At 34.4% G+C, this 15371-nt stretch overlaps 1 protein-coding gene and 1 pseudogene across 1 annotated transcript in view; both read right to left on the bottom strand.

The window, feature by feature from the left end:
* Positions 1-3456: 3456 nt before the first annotated feature.
* LOC148622495 (kelch domain-containing protein 1-like) overlaps positions 3457-15371 on the bottom strand; it is a 36139-nt gene continuing 24224 nt past the window's right edge. Inside the window, exons 6-8 of the mRNA XM_088572495.1 lie at positions 7350-7502; positions 6502-6675; positions 3457-5998 (exon numbers count right to left, since the gene is read on the bottom strand). Of these exons, the coding sequence (XP_088428621.1) occupies positions 5931-5998; positions 6502-6675; positions 7350-7502 (395 nt within the window). The 3' untranslated portion in view covers positions 3457-5930. The remainder of the gene's footprint in view (positions 5999-6501; positions 6676-7349; positions 7503-15371) is intronic.
* LOC148622496 (uncharacterized) lies at positions 10081-14697 on the bottom strand (annotated as a pseudogene).

Raw genomic sequence — 15371 nt, 5'->3', positions numbered from 1 at the left:
TGCTCACCAACTTACAACAAAAGGGTCTATATGATAAAAATAACGAGACTCGTACAGGTAAGGTAAATAAATCTATTATATGGAGCATTCTTTTCTGTCATCTGGCGCCCCGTGCAGGTCCGGAAGTTAAAAGAATATGCCTGCAGCAGCGCTAAGCTTGTCGTATAAGGCGACTAAATAGTGCTCAGAAACCTAGCCGGGGGCTAGGCGCTCTGCCCACAGAGCAACTGGGATGTGTGCCCCAGGTGGTGGAATGGGGTACCCCTGGCGTGTTGCATGCTGGGGTTGTCAGGCTATAATACGGAAAACCTGACCGCAAACCATAGTGGTGCACCGTGTTGGGAAAGATGCCACGTTCCTCGCACGTTCAAGAACCCTGCTGTGGTATTCAATAGTAGGAACCTTTGCGCTCCGCCAAAGGAGGCTAAATTGCCCGACCTTACCCCCCTTTTTCCAGTGGCAATCAAAATTTGTCGACCCTATTATCCTTGTGACCCATCCCTTTTTTTCATTTCATGTCCATTTTATCATCCATTTCATGTTCATCGTCTGAATATAGCTGAAATATTGCTGCTCGGACGTTAAACCCCAACAAACAAACAAACTGTCATCTGCAAAATCACACATAAGTCTGTATTTTAAATGATCAAATAGTGGTTCGAACATAGGCAATAAAATGCCTTTAATTATTAAATTTTTTGCATTAACCGATATAAAGTCAAGTTAATTTGAATATGCGATAAAAATTAAAACTGTAATCATAAATTGTGTTTCCCATATTATTCAGAACTGTTTTTTTTTCAAAATTGTAAAAAAACAGAATGGCAATCATTACTACTGATTTCTGAAGTTTTGACTTTAATTAATAGTTAAACAGTATTCAACTTCTTACATATTTTGTTCCAATTCACATTTATCCAAAATTTTTAAACCTGTCCGAAGATAATTTGTGGTTACATTCAAGAACTATTTTAACCAAGTATTTATTCTACCCTGTTTTTATACTAAAAAAACTCAATTATATAATTAGATTGGGAAAATAATTTCCTTGAACATAACTGCACAACTATGATAATTAAACTCCCTTTATGATTTATTTTCACTAAATGTCTTTCAAGGCAAAAAAGGAGTCCCTAAAATCTTCAGTTGGATTGAAGACTAGATGTTAAAATTTATTTTGCAGAAATAATGGAATATTATTGACCTAAATAATTGCAAAAAACATATTGATAAGAGGTATTGAATGATATAAAAAGAAAAAAATAAATTTGGACTATATTTTCAGGTAGAGTTAAACAAAATAGAAGAAAGTTCAAGGCATAGATCAGTGATACAAGGTATTTTTTCCTGAAGTAAATGCTAGCATTGCTCAATAATCTATACCTCCACCCCTCCCTAAAAATGACTTAATAAACAGAAATTTTAATTGTAGGCCAAAGAAAAAAAGACTTTTGGGGATTAAAAGTATCAATGAAGTTCCGATATTTTTTACCCTGGTTGGGTAATTGTCTCTTTGACATCTTCTCAAAATCAATTCTTGTTATATCAAAAGTGCTATAATATAATGATATAATCGGAAGTAGAAGACCTAGAAAGCTGGAAAGGGGGAGATGCAAAGTAAATCAATGTCAGTTGCATCTATGCCTGGGTGATATGTGGTAAGAAGAGTTGCATATTTTATACTCAAGTAATGGAATACTACGTATAAATGTAAAATAAAATAGTACCATAGTTCCAGGCTATAGGAACACTGAATTAAAAAATTACTCTGTAGACTATAAATTTAAGTTTATAGAAAGGTTATTTATCATAAAAAATAATTTGTAATTTTATATCAGTTAATGTTTTACGACTAATAGACCAGGCACATATGCAAAGAAAGGCATTCTAGACGTATACCCCATACAAATGGGAAAATATTTATTTTCACATGGTCTGGATATTACAGACACTGTGAAGTTTGTGTCATATTTTGACCTACACTTTGGGGTCAGTGGAAAAGGAAAACTATTGACCAAACTATATGACAAATGCAATGATTTTTCATTCCTATTGTCAACTTTCCTTTCATTTAAGGTGACATCCCTTCAGCACCTGTATATTTTATATAACCACTCATACATTATGCCAGAAATGGCCATAACTACATATACTTTTTGTACAACACTAAATTCCTTACAATTAGGCTTCTGGAACAGGGCTACGTTGCTACAAGATTGAAGTCAACAATACAAATTTTCATGGTTGTAATCTTGAACTTGTGGATCATTATGGAGTATCCAACTGCACCATGATAACCAATTTGTTCACCATAGCATAGTTCTCCTTTCCACTTTGACTACTAAAATTTTGATCTTGAGACACTGCATTTTCCATATTCTCTAGGTATTGTACTCAAGGGCTATAACTTAATTTACAATAATAAATTAATGGATCATACCTTAAATCAAATTTGGCCCAGATTTTAAAAACAAATTTTGGGCACTTTGAATTTATTCTCTTCAACCATAGAATGTCATGGAATCATTGATATGATATTATTGTATATATATTTTTTTAAATTGATAAAATGTTTTATTCCTTTCAACAGAACTTTAATTAAAATTTTATTACATTGTAATTCATAGTCAAAGTATTGGTCAAGTAAAATGTTAAGGAATAACAAGGAAATGACAAAAAAATTTGTAAGGACAATAGAACAAGTCAAATTGACAAGACCAAAACCAATTCAAGAGTATTCACAACAAGGTTTTAATTGATGATGGGACAGAAAGTAGATGTCATAAATTCATTGGTTAGGGAATCAATACCATTATAAGAAAAAAAAATTAAATATGACTAAAAAAATATAATTTTGTTCAAATATCCATACTTTATAAAATTTTATAAATCATAAAAATATGTTTTCAAAGGGATATGGTGCTCCTCTTATACATTGTCACTTTAATTCCAAATGTGATAGTGACAGTGGGGGCATATGATTTAAAATGAAATGAGGTGATGGCAATGCAACCTTACACTAAATATCATTGAATTAGCACAAGTTCGTGTCAGAAAATATTTAAAAAGAAATTTCAATGTCATTAGACTGTGACTGCAGGGGCATATGTATGAAACTGATGTGTAATATAGTGATACTAATGCAACTGCATACCAAACATGATTGACACATTAGGTTCATATTAAACTGGTGTAATCTGAAAACTTAACATTATAATCTTAACATAGAGGCTGACACATGTGAATTATTGTCACAGACAAGGCAAAAAGTACTTAGTATCCTTGTCTACATTTTTGAAAATAAATAAAATGTATAAAAATGAAAATTGTGTACATAAAACTAATGCATCTCAATTTCTACTTGCAGGAAAGAAATATTTAAAATACAGTTTATCCTAAATATCAATTCTTAACTTAAAGGTACAAGTTTATAACACAAAATCATTCAAATAAAAGTAAGACTAGCATTTTTAATCTACATTGAATATATCGCATTTTTCATCTGGTACAATGTAATAATATGAATTACTTGTAAATACAGCTACGAAAGGTATATAATGTGAAAGGAAATCAAAATGACAGCTGTTCTGTAATACAGTCAAACTTGATGTGTCGAACTCGGATCAGTCGAAATCTCGTATAACTCGAACTGATTACAAAGTCCCAGCAAAACTCCCCTTACTCCAATACAATTTTACCTCAGATGACTCGAACTCAGATGAATCGAAACCTCAATAACTCGAGGTAATCAATCACTCCCCTCCATAGGACTTCGAGGTTAATTAACCCTGATGTCTCAAAGTCAACTAGTCAGAAAACTGATTGCTTTATTACAAACAATGATCAAAGTGTATTTTAACAATGATTAGCGTGGCTTTTAAAATTAATTTGTTGACACTCTTTATGGGTCAATTTGTTTATTTAATTAATTTAAAATTGGGCGTGTTGTTAAAAGAAACAAATTGTATTAATAACACGTCAGAATTTACAATAACAGTGATATTGGATATTTTGATAAAAATTTTTAAAAATACAGATGAATTGTAATGGTATCTGACTATTTAATGAAACATCAAACAGACGACAGTAAGGGTATTTCAACGACTACATTTGTTTCGCTAGTAAATTTGAAGTTTTATCGTAATAATGTAGAGCACATGGTTGTACCAAACTAATAGTATTTCCGGTTTATCCTCGACCTCAGATGACTCAAACCTCGGATAACTTGAACAATTTTGCATGGTCCCTTCGATTTCGATTTAATGAGATTCGACTGTATGTGATTAACCCCAAAAAAGAGACTACACATTTTAATTTTTGGTATTAAGTTGCTTTAAAGGTCTATAAAATGAAATATTTAATTATTCATTCCAATTTATCTGCCCTTAGGGGATGATTCACATTTCAAGTCCTGTAGTTTCTATTGTGTTTTGCTGTCATTTACAGAGTTATTTCCCTTAACTTTGAATTCTACAGTACATTCTAAATAATTTTTATCTCCCAAGAACAAGGGCTATATGAAAAGTCACATGTTACTTTCTGTTTACTACAACATTTAAAACAAAATATCAAAAATAACAATATGTAGGGTTTCCAACCATGAATCACATTTTGCATGATTCTTATCTGAGTGTTACTTAACAATTCATGAACAGTCCAAAACAATTAAATATGAGGTTATGTTATACATGTTATAAACACAGTATTAATCACATATCACGAGATCTACAAACAAAGCGGAAATTGGCAAAACTGGAAGTAAATATACAGTTAAAAAGAGAATTGTAATGGTAAAATCCTGATTTGAAATAGCTGAATTCCGCTAAAAAGCTGAAAAAAAAAATTGTAAAATATAAAACTTCAACACCAAAATGAAACATCAGAAATTGAACAAGCATTCTGAGAGCATTGCATGTCACTAAAAAATCCAGTACAAAGAGAAAAATCTGTCGATATGAGAATAAAATGCAAACTTGTAAACAAAAACGTGCAGTAACTCAGTATTTGCATTAATTTTTTTAGGGCTGCAACTCAGCAAAAAATTAATGAACCAGAGGAAAATTTGAGCCAAAAACCCATTTGCCAGACTGAGACAGCTGGAGAGAGTGCAAAAAGCAAAAGTTGCTGGTAGGGGACTAAACAGATTGATTGATTATTGGGGTTTAATGCCCAAGCAGCAATATTTCAGCTATATTCAGACAATCAACTAAACAGATGTTACATATGTTTAAATTTTACATTTTGTTGTTGAAATATTCTTGTACTTTTGTGTTGTTGAAAAGAACTACTAATGTCTTTGAGGGGTTTGCATGAGTATTGGGGAAGCTATTTTTCGCCATTCTCTGTTGTTAAAGCCATGGTGGTAAGCCAAACTTCACCTTTAAAGGTACACAATTAATGAACAAGAGGCTCTACAGAGTATAAAATTGCTGTCCTGGCTTGATAAGCAACACTATTTTTTTTAAAAGCAGCCATGTTATTTTCTTGGATAAGAATTATTACTTAGGAACAATAATATCAACTTTCATAGGATTTTGTCCAGTAGTCTCTGAGGAGAAAATTTTGAAAGTTATAACATTAAAGCAAAAAAAAAAAATTCTTAAAAAGGGAACAACTCCAACATGGCATCACAGATTTGCATGAACATTTAACCAGACATAGATCTTAACATGCTGAAAACTTTTCTGCTAAACCTAATGATTTTGGAGATATTTGTGAAAAACCTATCTGACCCCTATCTTCTTTTTTTTTTAGTAACAACAGCTATGCTTTTTCTACAGATAAAATATCTCCATATCAGTTCTGTGCAGATAACTTTATGAAACATTTATACCAAGTTTGATTATAATTGGTCTTTGGTCCTTTGGGCCAGGCAAGGTAACAATAATATACAAGATAAAATAATGTAAAGAAGAGCATTTAACAGAACATTAGGAAGAGGTGGCTTCTGTGTGTCCATTTGTTGCTTGCAGTGTTGATTCGCCTTTTAAAAAGTCACCTGTAAAAAAATGCATTCCTTATTCAATATTTAAGACATAGTATTTAACAGACAATACAGTTATAAAACTATATAAAATATAAATATAAAATTGGATCAGACTTCATTCAAAGGATAACCCAGCTCAATTTCAATCTTTAATCAGGCATTTTTAGAAGTGAAAAAGGTAAAGAATGGAAAATTTGTCTCAATTAAATCTATGCAGAAGTGTGTTATTGTTTGCTTCTATTAACTCTTGGCTTCATCGGTGTGCTATTTGCATTTTGATTCTGTTTTTCATCACAAAGAAGTAGGATTTTCATTGCTATTTATAAATATCTGTAATACTAGGGAAATGAAAAAAAAATGAATGTATCTCACATTTACTTTCATTCAATCATGAAGCCTAAAATAAAGTCTAATTATTTTGTATCATGTTCATGAGAACAGAACTTGAGCTCTTTTCTGTGCTTATCTTGGGTAACTAGTTTATAATTCAGTTTTAAGAACAACAAAAGTAATACCTATATCAGCTATGTATAAATCATTACAGAACGTCTGACACTGCATGATCTCAGAACTAAAATCTCTTGTTCCTCCAAACAGGACTAATTTATTGTCTACTACAGCCACAGAATGTTGTCCCCGTCCACTTGGTAAATCCCCATTCACTTTTGGCTGTAACCATTCTTGTGTTTCTGTTGTATAAAAGTATTGTTAGTAAAGTAATACCAGATCTTTTTCCTACATCAGAAAAATACACAAGCTAAAAGGCTTAAATCTTAGGAGGCAAACTATTCATAGCCATCACCCCTAGTTTGATTAAACATCTATCAAGTAGTTTTTGAGTAGTTTATCTGTAATGAAACTGTTAAATAGGTATAAGACCACAATGCATTGTCCAAGATTTTCATGTACACTATTTCTGATTGAACTTTTAAATACATCTGTACAATGATCTAAGTCTTAAGCATCAGGATCCCAATCGCATACAACATAAACATAAGGTAAGCCACAACCCTTAGAAATAATCCTGCTTTGTCACTTTAAGATTCATTACTGACTAACGTTCTAATATTAGCCTAAAAATGACAAAAACTAAAATACAATACAAAATATGAAAGTGCGCCAATACAGGATTTAGCCATCCAATATGTCATATTGGCCTGGCTTATTGGACTAGTTGGTCAATAACGGTATAATAGCATAAGGTTTTCCATATTGGTCCTGGGCTAGTCATTTTGGACCTCCACTACGCCTTAGTCCAATATGGCTAGCCTCGAACCAATAACTAAGCCAATATGGAAAACCTTAGGCAACAATAATATAATATCTACAACTAGCAGTCAGTCATAATGGTGTTCAATTATACCTGTATCAAATAAATGTAAATCAGCAAAATGTTGGTTTTGTTCCCCTCTGCCTCCCATTATGACTACTCTTTTCCCAACAGCTGTAGTAGAATGAAAAGAACGAGGCTCTGGTTGTCTCCCCTCCAATTCACAATCTTTCCATTTCCAGGCATCTTTTAAATAATAATTATAAAGTATTTGTAATAGTCCTGTATCATTGAACTTAAGGTAAGTCTTTGAATTGATGACACTATATTATACAAAAAAAGATTGAGGTCTAAGCATTGCAGGTACATGCAATTTCCAGATTTATAGACCATATCTAACACCAACCAAATAAAACATTAGAAAATTTTTTTTGCAACTGTAATACATAAAGAGTTTGACTATACACATCATGATACGACCACACCATGTCAAACTCAGTTCACTTGGGGCAAGTGTGGACACAACATTAGGTTTGACACACTTAAACATAGGGACTTATAGTATATTATAGACACAACAAATAGTTTGGACACGATATAGCACAAAATTTGAAATGGAATTAAATTTTTTTTGAAATCCAATCAAAAACTAGAAAAACTGAGAGCAATGTTCACTAGCTTGATACCCTCACTCCCCCATTCAATAACATGAACATTTTGACCTCCATATCAAAAATAGGAGATGCACAATGGGAAAATATAATAAAGATTCTGTAAAAGTTTTATTCAATTCCATTCAGGAGGAGTAACAGACAATTGTCCCCATATTAACAAATGACAGTCAGCGTTTTGATATGAGAAACCCCCAAATTGATAGGGATTAAAATCTTAAATAGGAGGTGCACAATGGTAATTGTGGGGAATACGTCGAACTAAACTAGCGAATACTGAAAACTCCTAATGACTTCAATGAATGTTTATTGCCATCTGAATCTTACTTCCGCCCAAGCCAATGACATCACTGTAACGGTAACGTCGAAAATTGGAATGTACAAAAATGTGGATGTTATTTTCCCGCGATAATTACAACAAATCATAATTATAAGAATCTCGACATTTCTGTGGGCCGCGAAAAGTGAAAAATTACTGAAAGAATGAAAAACGCTAAGCCTAATCAATTAAATTACAATACATATACATGAATTCGAAAGAATGTTAGTCACTTGTTCTGATCAAAACTATATCTTAATCAATATTGCATGTTAAACTTAAACCACTTGCTCAGAAATGAAAAGAAAATATCTACTCAATTGCCTCTTTAAGTGCAAACACATAAGTAGAATGTCTATAAGAAATAATGTAAAATAGTTTGCGTGCATAAAGTCTATTATTACACATCTTGAAATTCATCTCTTATCGTCAGGGTTGACACCACCTTTTTATCAGTAGCCTGGCCTTTTCACTTGCTTGTCGTCTTGGTCGTCCTTCAGAGTTCTGTCTTGAAGTGTTATTAATATTGGAAACCTCCAAAGGATATAGTTTGACGATTGGTCTTGTCATATCACCACTTCCAGTCTTAATATGTGCGGCACATGTAAGTCTGTCGTTACGAGGAATAAGGTCACCAACTCTTCCTATTTTCCAATGAATTCTCGGAATTTCATTATGAATTTGCACATCTCCAACTCATATCGATTGTTGATTGTATCCAGACGATTTATGGAACTCCCGCAATGATGTCAGGTATTCTGTTCTCTGCCACGACTGAAAATGCTCAATGAGTTCATTTTGCCTTACCATTATTTTGTTATAGTTAGGTGTACTTGTAAAATTCGTGGTGTCTTTGTCAATTTGTGGACATGGCACTGTAGTAATTTTTCGCCAATATAGTAGATGAGCTGGTGTTAACGCTTTGGAATCTTTGATATCTGAGGACGGATACGTTAGCGGTCTGTCATTTAGTATACATTCAATTTCTGTGGTGACAGTTTGAAGAGTTTCCAAGGTAAATTTGTGCACGTCCTAGAATCTTTTTCAGTGTTGTTTTTGTTAATGCTATTATACTCTCCCAGAAACTTCCGTACCAGGAAGCACGTTTAGGAATAAACTTCCATTCAATTCCACGGCAGGAAAGAGTCTATTTCAGTGTTTGTGAATTACATAGTCTCTTTAATTCCTCAGATCCTGCAGTAAATGTTGTAGCATTGTCGGAAATTAAAGTTTGAGGTAATGACTTACAGCTGGCAAATCGACGGAATGCCTGAATAAACGCATGTTCGGTCAAATTTGGTAAGACTTCAAGATGTAAAGCTCTAGTGGTAGCACAGGTAAATAGTTATATGTAGGCCTTTGTCAGTTGCATCTTTTTGACTAACAATGCTCCAGTGAAATCTATACCACAAACGGTGAAAGGTGGGGCATCTTCCAATCGCAGGTGGTGGATCCGATGCTCTATACGATTTTCCTATAACCTTGTGACATACAATACATTTGTGCAGTACTTTCTATACTGTTTGACGAATCACAGTAGGTTTGTTGAATGTATGTTACTACTGAATTCAATCCAGAATGCAACATTTTAACAGCCTAGTGAACGGATTACTTGCTGGTAATAAATACGGAAACTTAGTTTTCTTGGGAATCGGCGCATTATGTATACGACCATTACATCGAATGAGTCCAAATTCGTCCAAAAAAAAGTCCTAGCTATTTAAGTCTAGCCATTTCTGTGTTGGTATCTGTTGTTTTGTCTTCAAAATTTCCACTTCTTCGTTGTAATCCATGAACGAACTGCTCTTTTCTCTTTGTTGCCAGTGATCCTCTCTTTTGTAGATGGGTTTGTAGTCTACAGTTTTGCATTACGTAAGCTGATGTTTGAATCAGCTTGTGGAACGATCCAAAATTTGAAGTATTCATTATACTTCCAATAGTAGAAATTTTAGCATCATTCAGATCTCTCGCTTTCCGTCTCGACTTCATTCACGCTTTCTTCAGCTGTTGTCGATAAAATTGTTTGTACTTTTGAACGGGGCCAACGTGTGACGTCTGTAAGCCATATCAGTCCTTTTTTCCACAACGAGCTTTCACAATGTTGTTTAGCAGTTATTTTTTTCGTGTAAGTAGGTCAGCTGGGTAATCTTCTGTTGGACAATTCATGGGGGTGAGTTAACTCCTTAATTTCATTCACTCGATTCGCTATAAATTGTTTGAGGTGAGCCAATACAATACTATAGTCCAAAATATTTGCTCAAGGTCCAACGTCGATAACAGGTGTGAAACTAGTCTAGCTCCTATGACGGCTCCCATGACTCTAGCTGTGGCAACATCAGTAGCTTTAACGGGGCAACTCTAGACTTGACGATAACAAGATAAACATCATTTCTTGTTTGGTAAGCTGTAAATATGTGTAGCGTAGTCTTGCATGCGTTAGATTCATTGGTGAAGTAGTATCTTGGGAGTGTTAAATGTAATGACGTCTGAAGGTCAATAGCTAAAATTGTTCCAAGTTGATTCCAAATTTTCCGGTAACTTTTCGTCCCACTCAAATTCTCCTTTCCAAATTTCCTGCATTAGGATTTTAGCTCTGATTGTTATAGGTCTAATCAATCCTAGTGGATCAAATACTTGAGATGACATCCTTAAAATCTCACCCTTTGTTACATTTTCATGGATATCGCACTTCGTCTGACTGGCTGTTCCAAAACATCCCTGATATTTTGGTATATTTGTCTATGTCCAATACGTTTTCAGCAGTAGCAAGCTCACAAACTTTTGCATTGTTCGATGTCCATGATCTTGGGTTAAATCCTCCAGTTTTCATTATACTTCTAGCATCAGTAAAATATTTGATTGCTTCTGCCTCATCTTCAACATTAGATAGCACATTGTCTACATATAAGTCTCGTTCCAACAATTTTGCTGTTTCACAATGATTAAGTTCCAAGCGTCTGAATAGTGTTGCATATAGCATGAAAGGTGAGCATGTTGCACCGTTGCACCAAAAAAGATCGGAATCTGTAAGTTTGTAGTGTACTTTCTGGGTCTGATGAATCGCTCAACCCAAAGAAGCATGTTGCGTCTCTGTTGCATTCCTTCAGCCCTACATGTAAAAACGCTTTCTCAATATCACTTGATAAAGCAATTGGCTTTGCTCTGAATTGTATCAATATTTTCGTTAAGTCGTTCAATTTTGGTGGAGTCTCTACAAGGCAGTCATTTAGGCTTGTATGGTTGGGTGACAGGCGACAACTACAATTATAAATGATTCTTATTGGAGTGGTGCTGTCACGACCCCTGTATTTTTAATTATCGATGTTTCATATTTTCCCGAAAACGGCCCGGTTTTCATTCCAGAGGTTACCGTTTGTTTACTACGGCGCTCAGTCAGAGCCCCTCATTTTTGGCTTATTAATCCTTCTGATACCACAGTGTAAGTTAATTTTTATATTATTACTGGTTAAATGTTTTCTTGTTATCGTATTTGTATAAACGATAACTTTTCTGCCCGTTTCTTTCTGTTAAATGTAATTATTTCTTTTCACCCATTTACCTGTGAAATCACTGTAGGTGCGTATGTTAATCGATTTTTATAGTTACAAGTTATATACATGGGTGCGTGCCGTGTGTGTATGTGGGAGTCGTCAAAAGTGTTAATTGCTGTTTATAGATAGGAGTATATCTTTTTTCTTTATATATGATGAATGCTTTGTAATTTTGTGGGTAATTTAGGTATTTGAGATGTATGATTGATTATGTTTACAGTTAGTATTCATAACTGATATTTGGTAGATTAGGTTTATTGTACATGCATTTTTGGATATTTGACGCATTGTTGTTGATTTTTATGTGCTTAAACCTATGTTATAAGGAAGCTTAATTTCTCTTTGTAGCTTTTCACCATAGGCATATGGATTCGCATATTACATCATTCTGTGCTATTGGAATAAACTATTCAACAGTTTAATTGGCTTGTCAGTTCTTGGCATATGGCGGCACTTGATGTCATTTGGTTTAACTTGGCTCATTAGCAGTCACAAGTGCTAATATTCTTCTTCACTGGGTGGTGTGGAATGTAATGTAATCTGGATGGTTCTTCATTAGTTTCTGTTACTTTTTCTATGAATCACCTACACTCTTGATCAGCTATAATTTTTAAGTTTCAACATGTTTGGGTCTTTGCTGAGCCTATTGACAACGTTTTCAGTCCTTTTCTTGGCTACTGTAAAATTCATCGGCAAGTCGTCATGATTCCATTTCCATGGTAGTGCAACAAAACACTTGTTTTCTCAAAATTCTATGGATTCACTTTGGTAACGGTTTAGATATTTGTCGTCATTCTCCTCATTAAATTCTGTGCTACTGATACCCATAGATTAAAGTCTCCAGAATAATTCCAAATCTCGGTCCTCAACTTTGTGTGAAATCATGATGTTGGACATTGAGACAGGTGAAGGCTGTGTCACATCACAGCGCTTATTTGTTGGTCCTGAAAGCAGATACCCTATTCTAGACTTTACGGCAGTTGGCCCATTTCCTCTTACGACATGACCACCAACAATATCCCAGTAGTGATCTATGCCAACAAGCAGTGATATTTCGAAGGTGTCCTCCTGTCGGATAGGGTGTGCAAGTTTTAATCCCTACAGATAATTTGATTTTCTGTCCAGTTCACGAAGATGGTTTTGCAATCTCAGGAACAATTTAAACTTGGATTGGAATACGTTGTCCATCATCTGATTTTATGAATACTGTAGACTTCTCTAAGTACCGCACATCATTTTTTTCTGCCTCCAAATAAAGAAAGTAGAAGTGATTCTTGTCCTTCTCTTTGTAGATTCAGTGTTTTAGCTAACTCTTCTGTTACAAACGATCTCTGTGCTCCTTCATCGTATGTAACCTTCTGCTGAAATGTTCTCATAGCTATAGCGGTTTTTAACAGTGCGTTTGATCAAGTCTCATTTGTTGATGAAAATATGGCAGTAGTGTCTTCGTTGTTGTCGTTGACAAGAATAACAGTGGCTTGATGTGTAACTGTTTGATCATTTGTTGGTCTATTACTTGGTCTGCTTCTTTGTTCACCTCTTCTTTATTGTGATGTACATAAGCTTGAACGATGTCTATTGTTGCATTGCTTACATGAACTTCTTGACTTACATTCGTTTATGCGATGTTTGCCTAGACAGTTGAAGTAGTTTCTCTCTCTTAATGATATTCATTCTCTCAGTATGGTCTGTTACATTGGTGCAATGTGTCAGCGAATGAATATCATTACAAAATATGCAGGGTCTGCCTTTTACTTGGTATGTGGGTTTCACATTGTGTTTTTTGTGTGGCTTGTTTGATTCTGACCCTGTAAAAAATGTTGATGTAGTTGGTATATTTTCACATACATGTATGTCGACTTCGGTTCCAGCTTCTATGATGTTGATTTCATTCAATATGCCTTGTCTTAAATCATTAAGTAGCCATGTACTTTTACCATGTGTGTGTGCTAGATTTCTCTTGATTTCGCTGGGAAGCTTGCCCAAAATGATAGGTACAAGTAATGTGCTGTACGAAGCCTGGGATTGACCTAAAACTTCAAGCCCTCTTATATATGACTGTTTTGTCATAGACTAGCAAGCTGATTTTTTGGTGATGGAATTTCTAGTAATGCCTTTGTGCACGCTTGGATAATTTCATTGGGTTGACCGAATCTCTCTTTAAGTAATGTGATGGCTTCTTCATAGTGTAAATTGGTAAGTGCAAATCCTGCTATAGGACTGCAAAGCCTTGCCTTCTAGCTGTGCTTTTAAATAGTTGAACCTTTGAACATTGACAAGGATGTATTTAAGTGGACGGATGATTCAAATGAATCCAAAAACGTTTGCCAATCTAATACATTTGTATATTGCTGGAAAAGTTTTGGCAGGTGATGACAACAACTATTGCTAGCTACAGAAAACGTACTCTGTTGCGATCTGAATGCGTTTGGGGCCTGCTGGTCCTGTTGGGCGTCATGCACTGGGTAATGAGCTGTGTTGTCAAAAGATTTGTAGCAGGGACGAAAGGTTGTGAATTCACATTTAGCGTATGAGATGAAGCAGACCTAATTGGGACGAAAGTTTGCAAATCTTCATTTAGCGCATGAGATGGCATGGACTGAGAAGATGGATTCTGAATTTGATCTACTAACTTACATAACTGGCGTATTCTTGTGTCAAAGTTGATAGAATATTCATCAGTGTTGATTATTTCACTCTCGAGATCTTGATCAGTCACCTGAAGAATTTGTTCATTCAAATTTTCTAACACTTTCTGTTTCTGTAAGTTTGTCAAACATGGAAAAAATTTCCTCAGGATTGAAATCATTTGTGTCTCTTGCTTCCTCTAACTTATGGAAATGTCTTGAAATTGCACTCTTGTTTCCCGCACGAACTGACTTCAATTTCTCCAAATCCATAGGTCACGGCACCATAAATGTGGGGAATACGTCAAACTAAACTAGCAAATATTGAAAACTCCTAATGATTTCAATGAAAGTTTATTGCCATCTGAATCTTACTTCCGCCCAAGCCAATGACATCATTGTAATGGTAATGTACAAAAATGTGGACATTATTTTCCCGCGATAATTACAACAAATCATAATTATAGGAATCTCGACAGAAACAGGTAATAAAGATTATGTGAAAGTTTCATTCAAATCCATTCAGTGGTATAGGAGAAGTAACAGATATGATGTTGGCCAACCTAAGCAACATAAGGATGGAAGGAAGCAGGGACAATCCCAACACTCACTTTACAAGTGGGGGGTTTAACAAATAAGCTTTCTAGTCATGTCAGCAATAGAACATTTCAGCCACAGTAGTTTTTGGCTATAATCATAAGTCCATCTCTTTATTTTAAAAATAATTATCGATAATATTAGAGTAAAAAATTTCGTTTTGTGCTAATTCTAGTCATTTGACCCCCCCCCCAAAAAAAAAAAAAAAAACACCTTTGAAATAGCATCTTTGAATCTATAATGTAATGTAATGCATTCCATCAACAAAACTGAGTAATAGTAATGATAGTTCACAAATTTATAAAATAAGGGTTATGTAATGCATTATATAGTTGTGTAATTGACCTCAG

The sequence above is a fragment of the Perna viridis genome, chromosome 3 (assembly GCF_037379345.1).
Source record: "Perna viridis isolate PV_CMFRI_1.1 ecotype Kerala chromosome 3, ASM3737934v1, whole genome shotgun sequence".
Lineage (NCBI taxonomy): Eukaryota > Metazoa > Mollusca > Bivalvia > Mytilida > Mytilidae > Perna > Perna viridis.
This window is presented reverse-complemented; position numbering and strand designations above follow the sequence as displayed.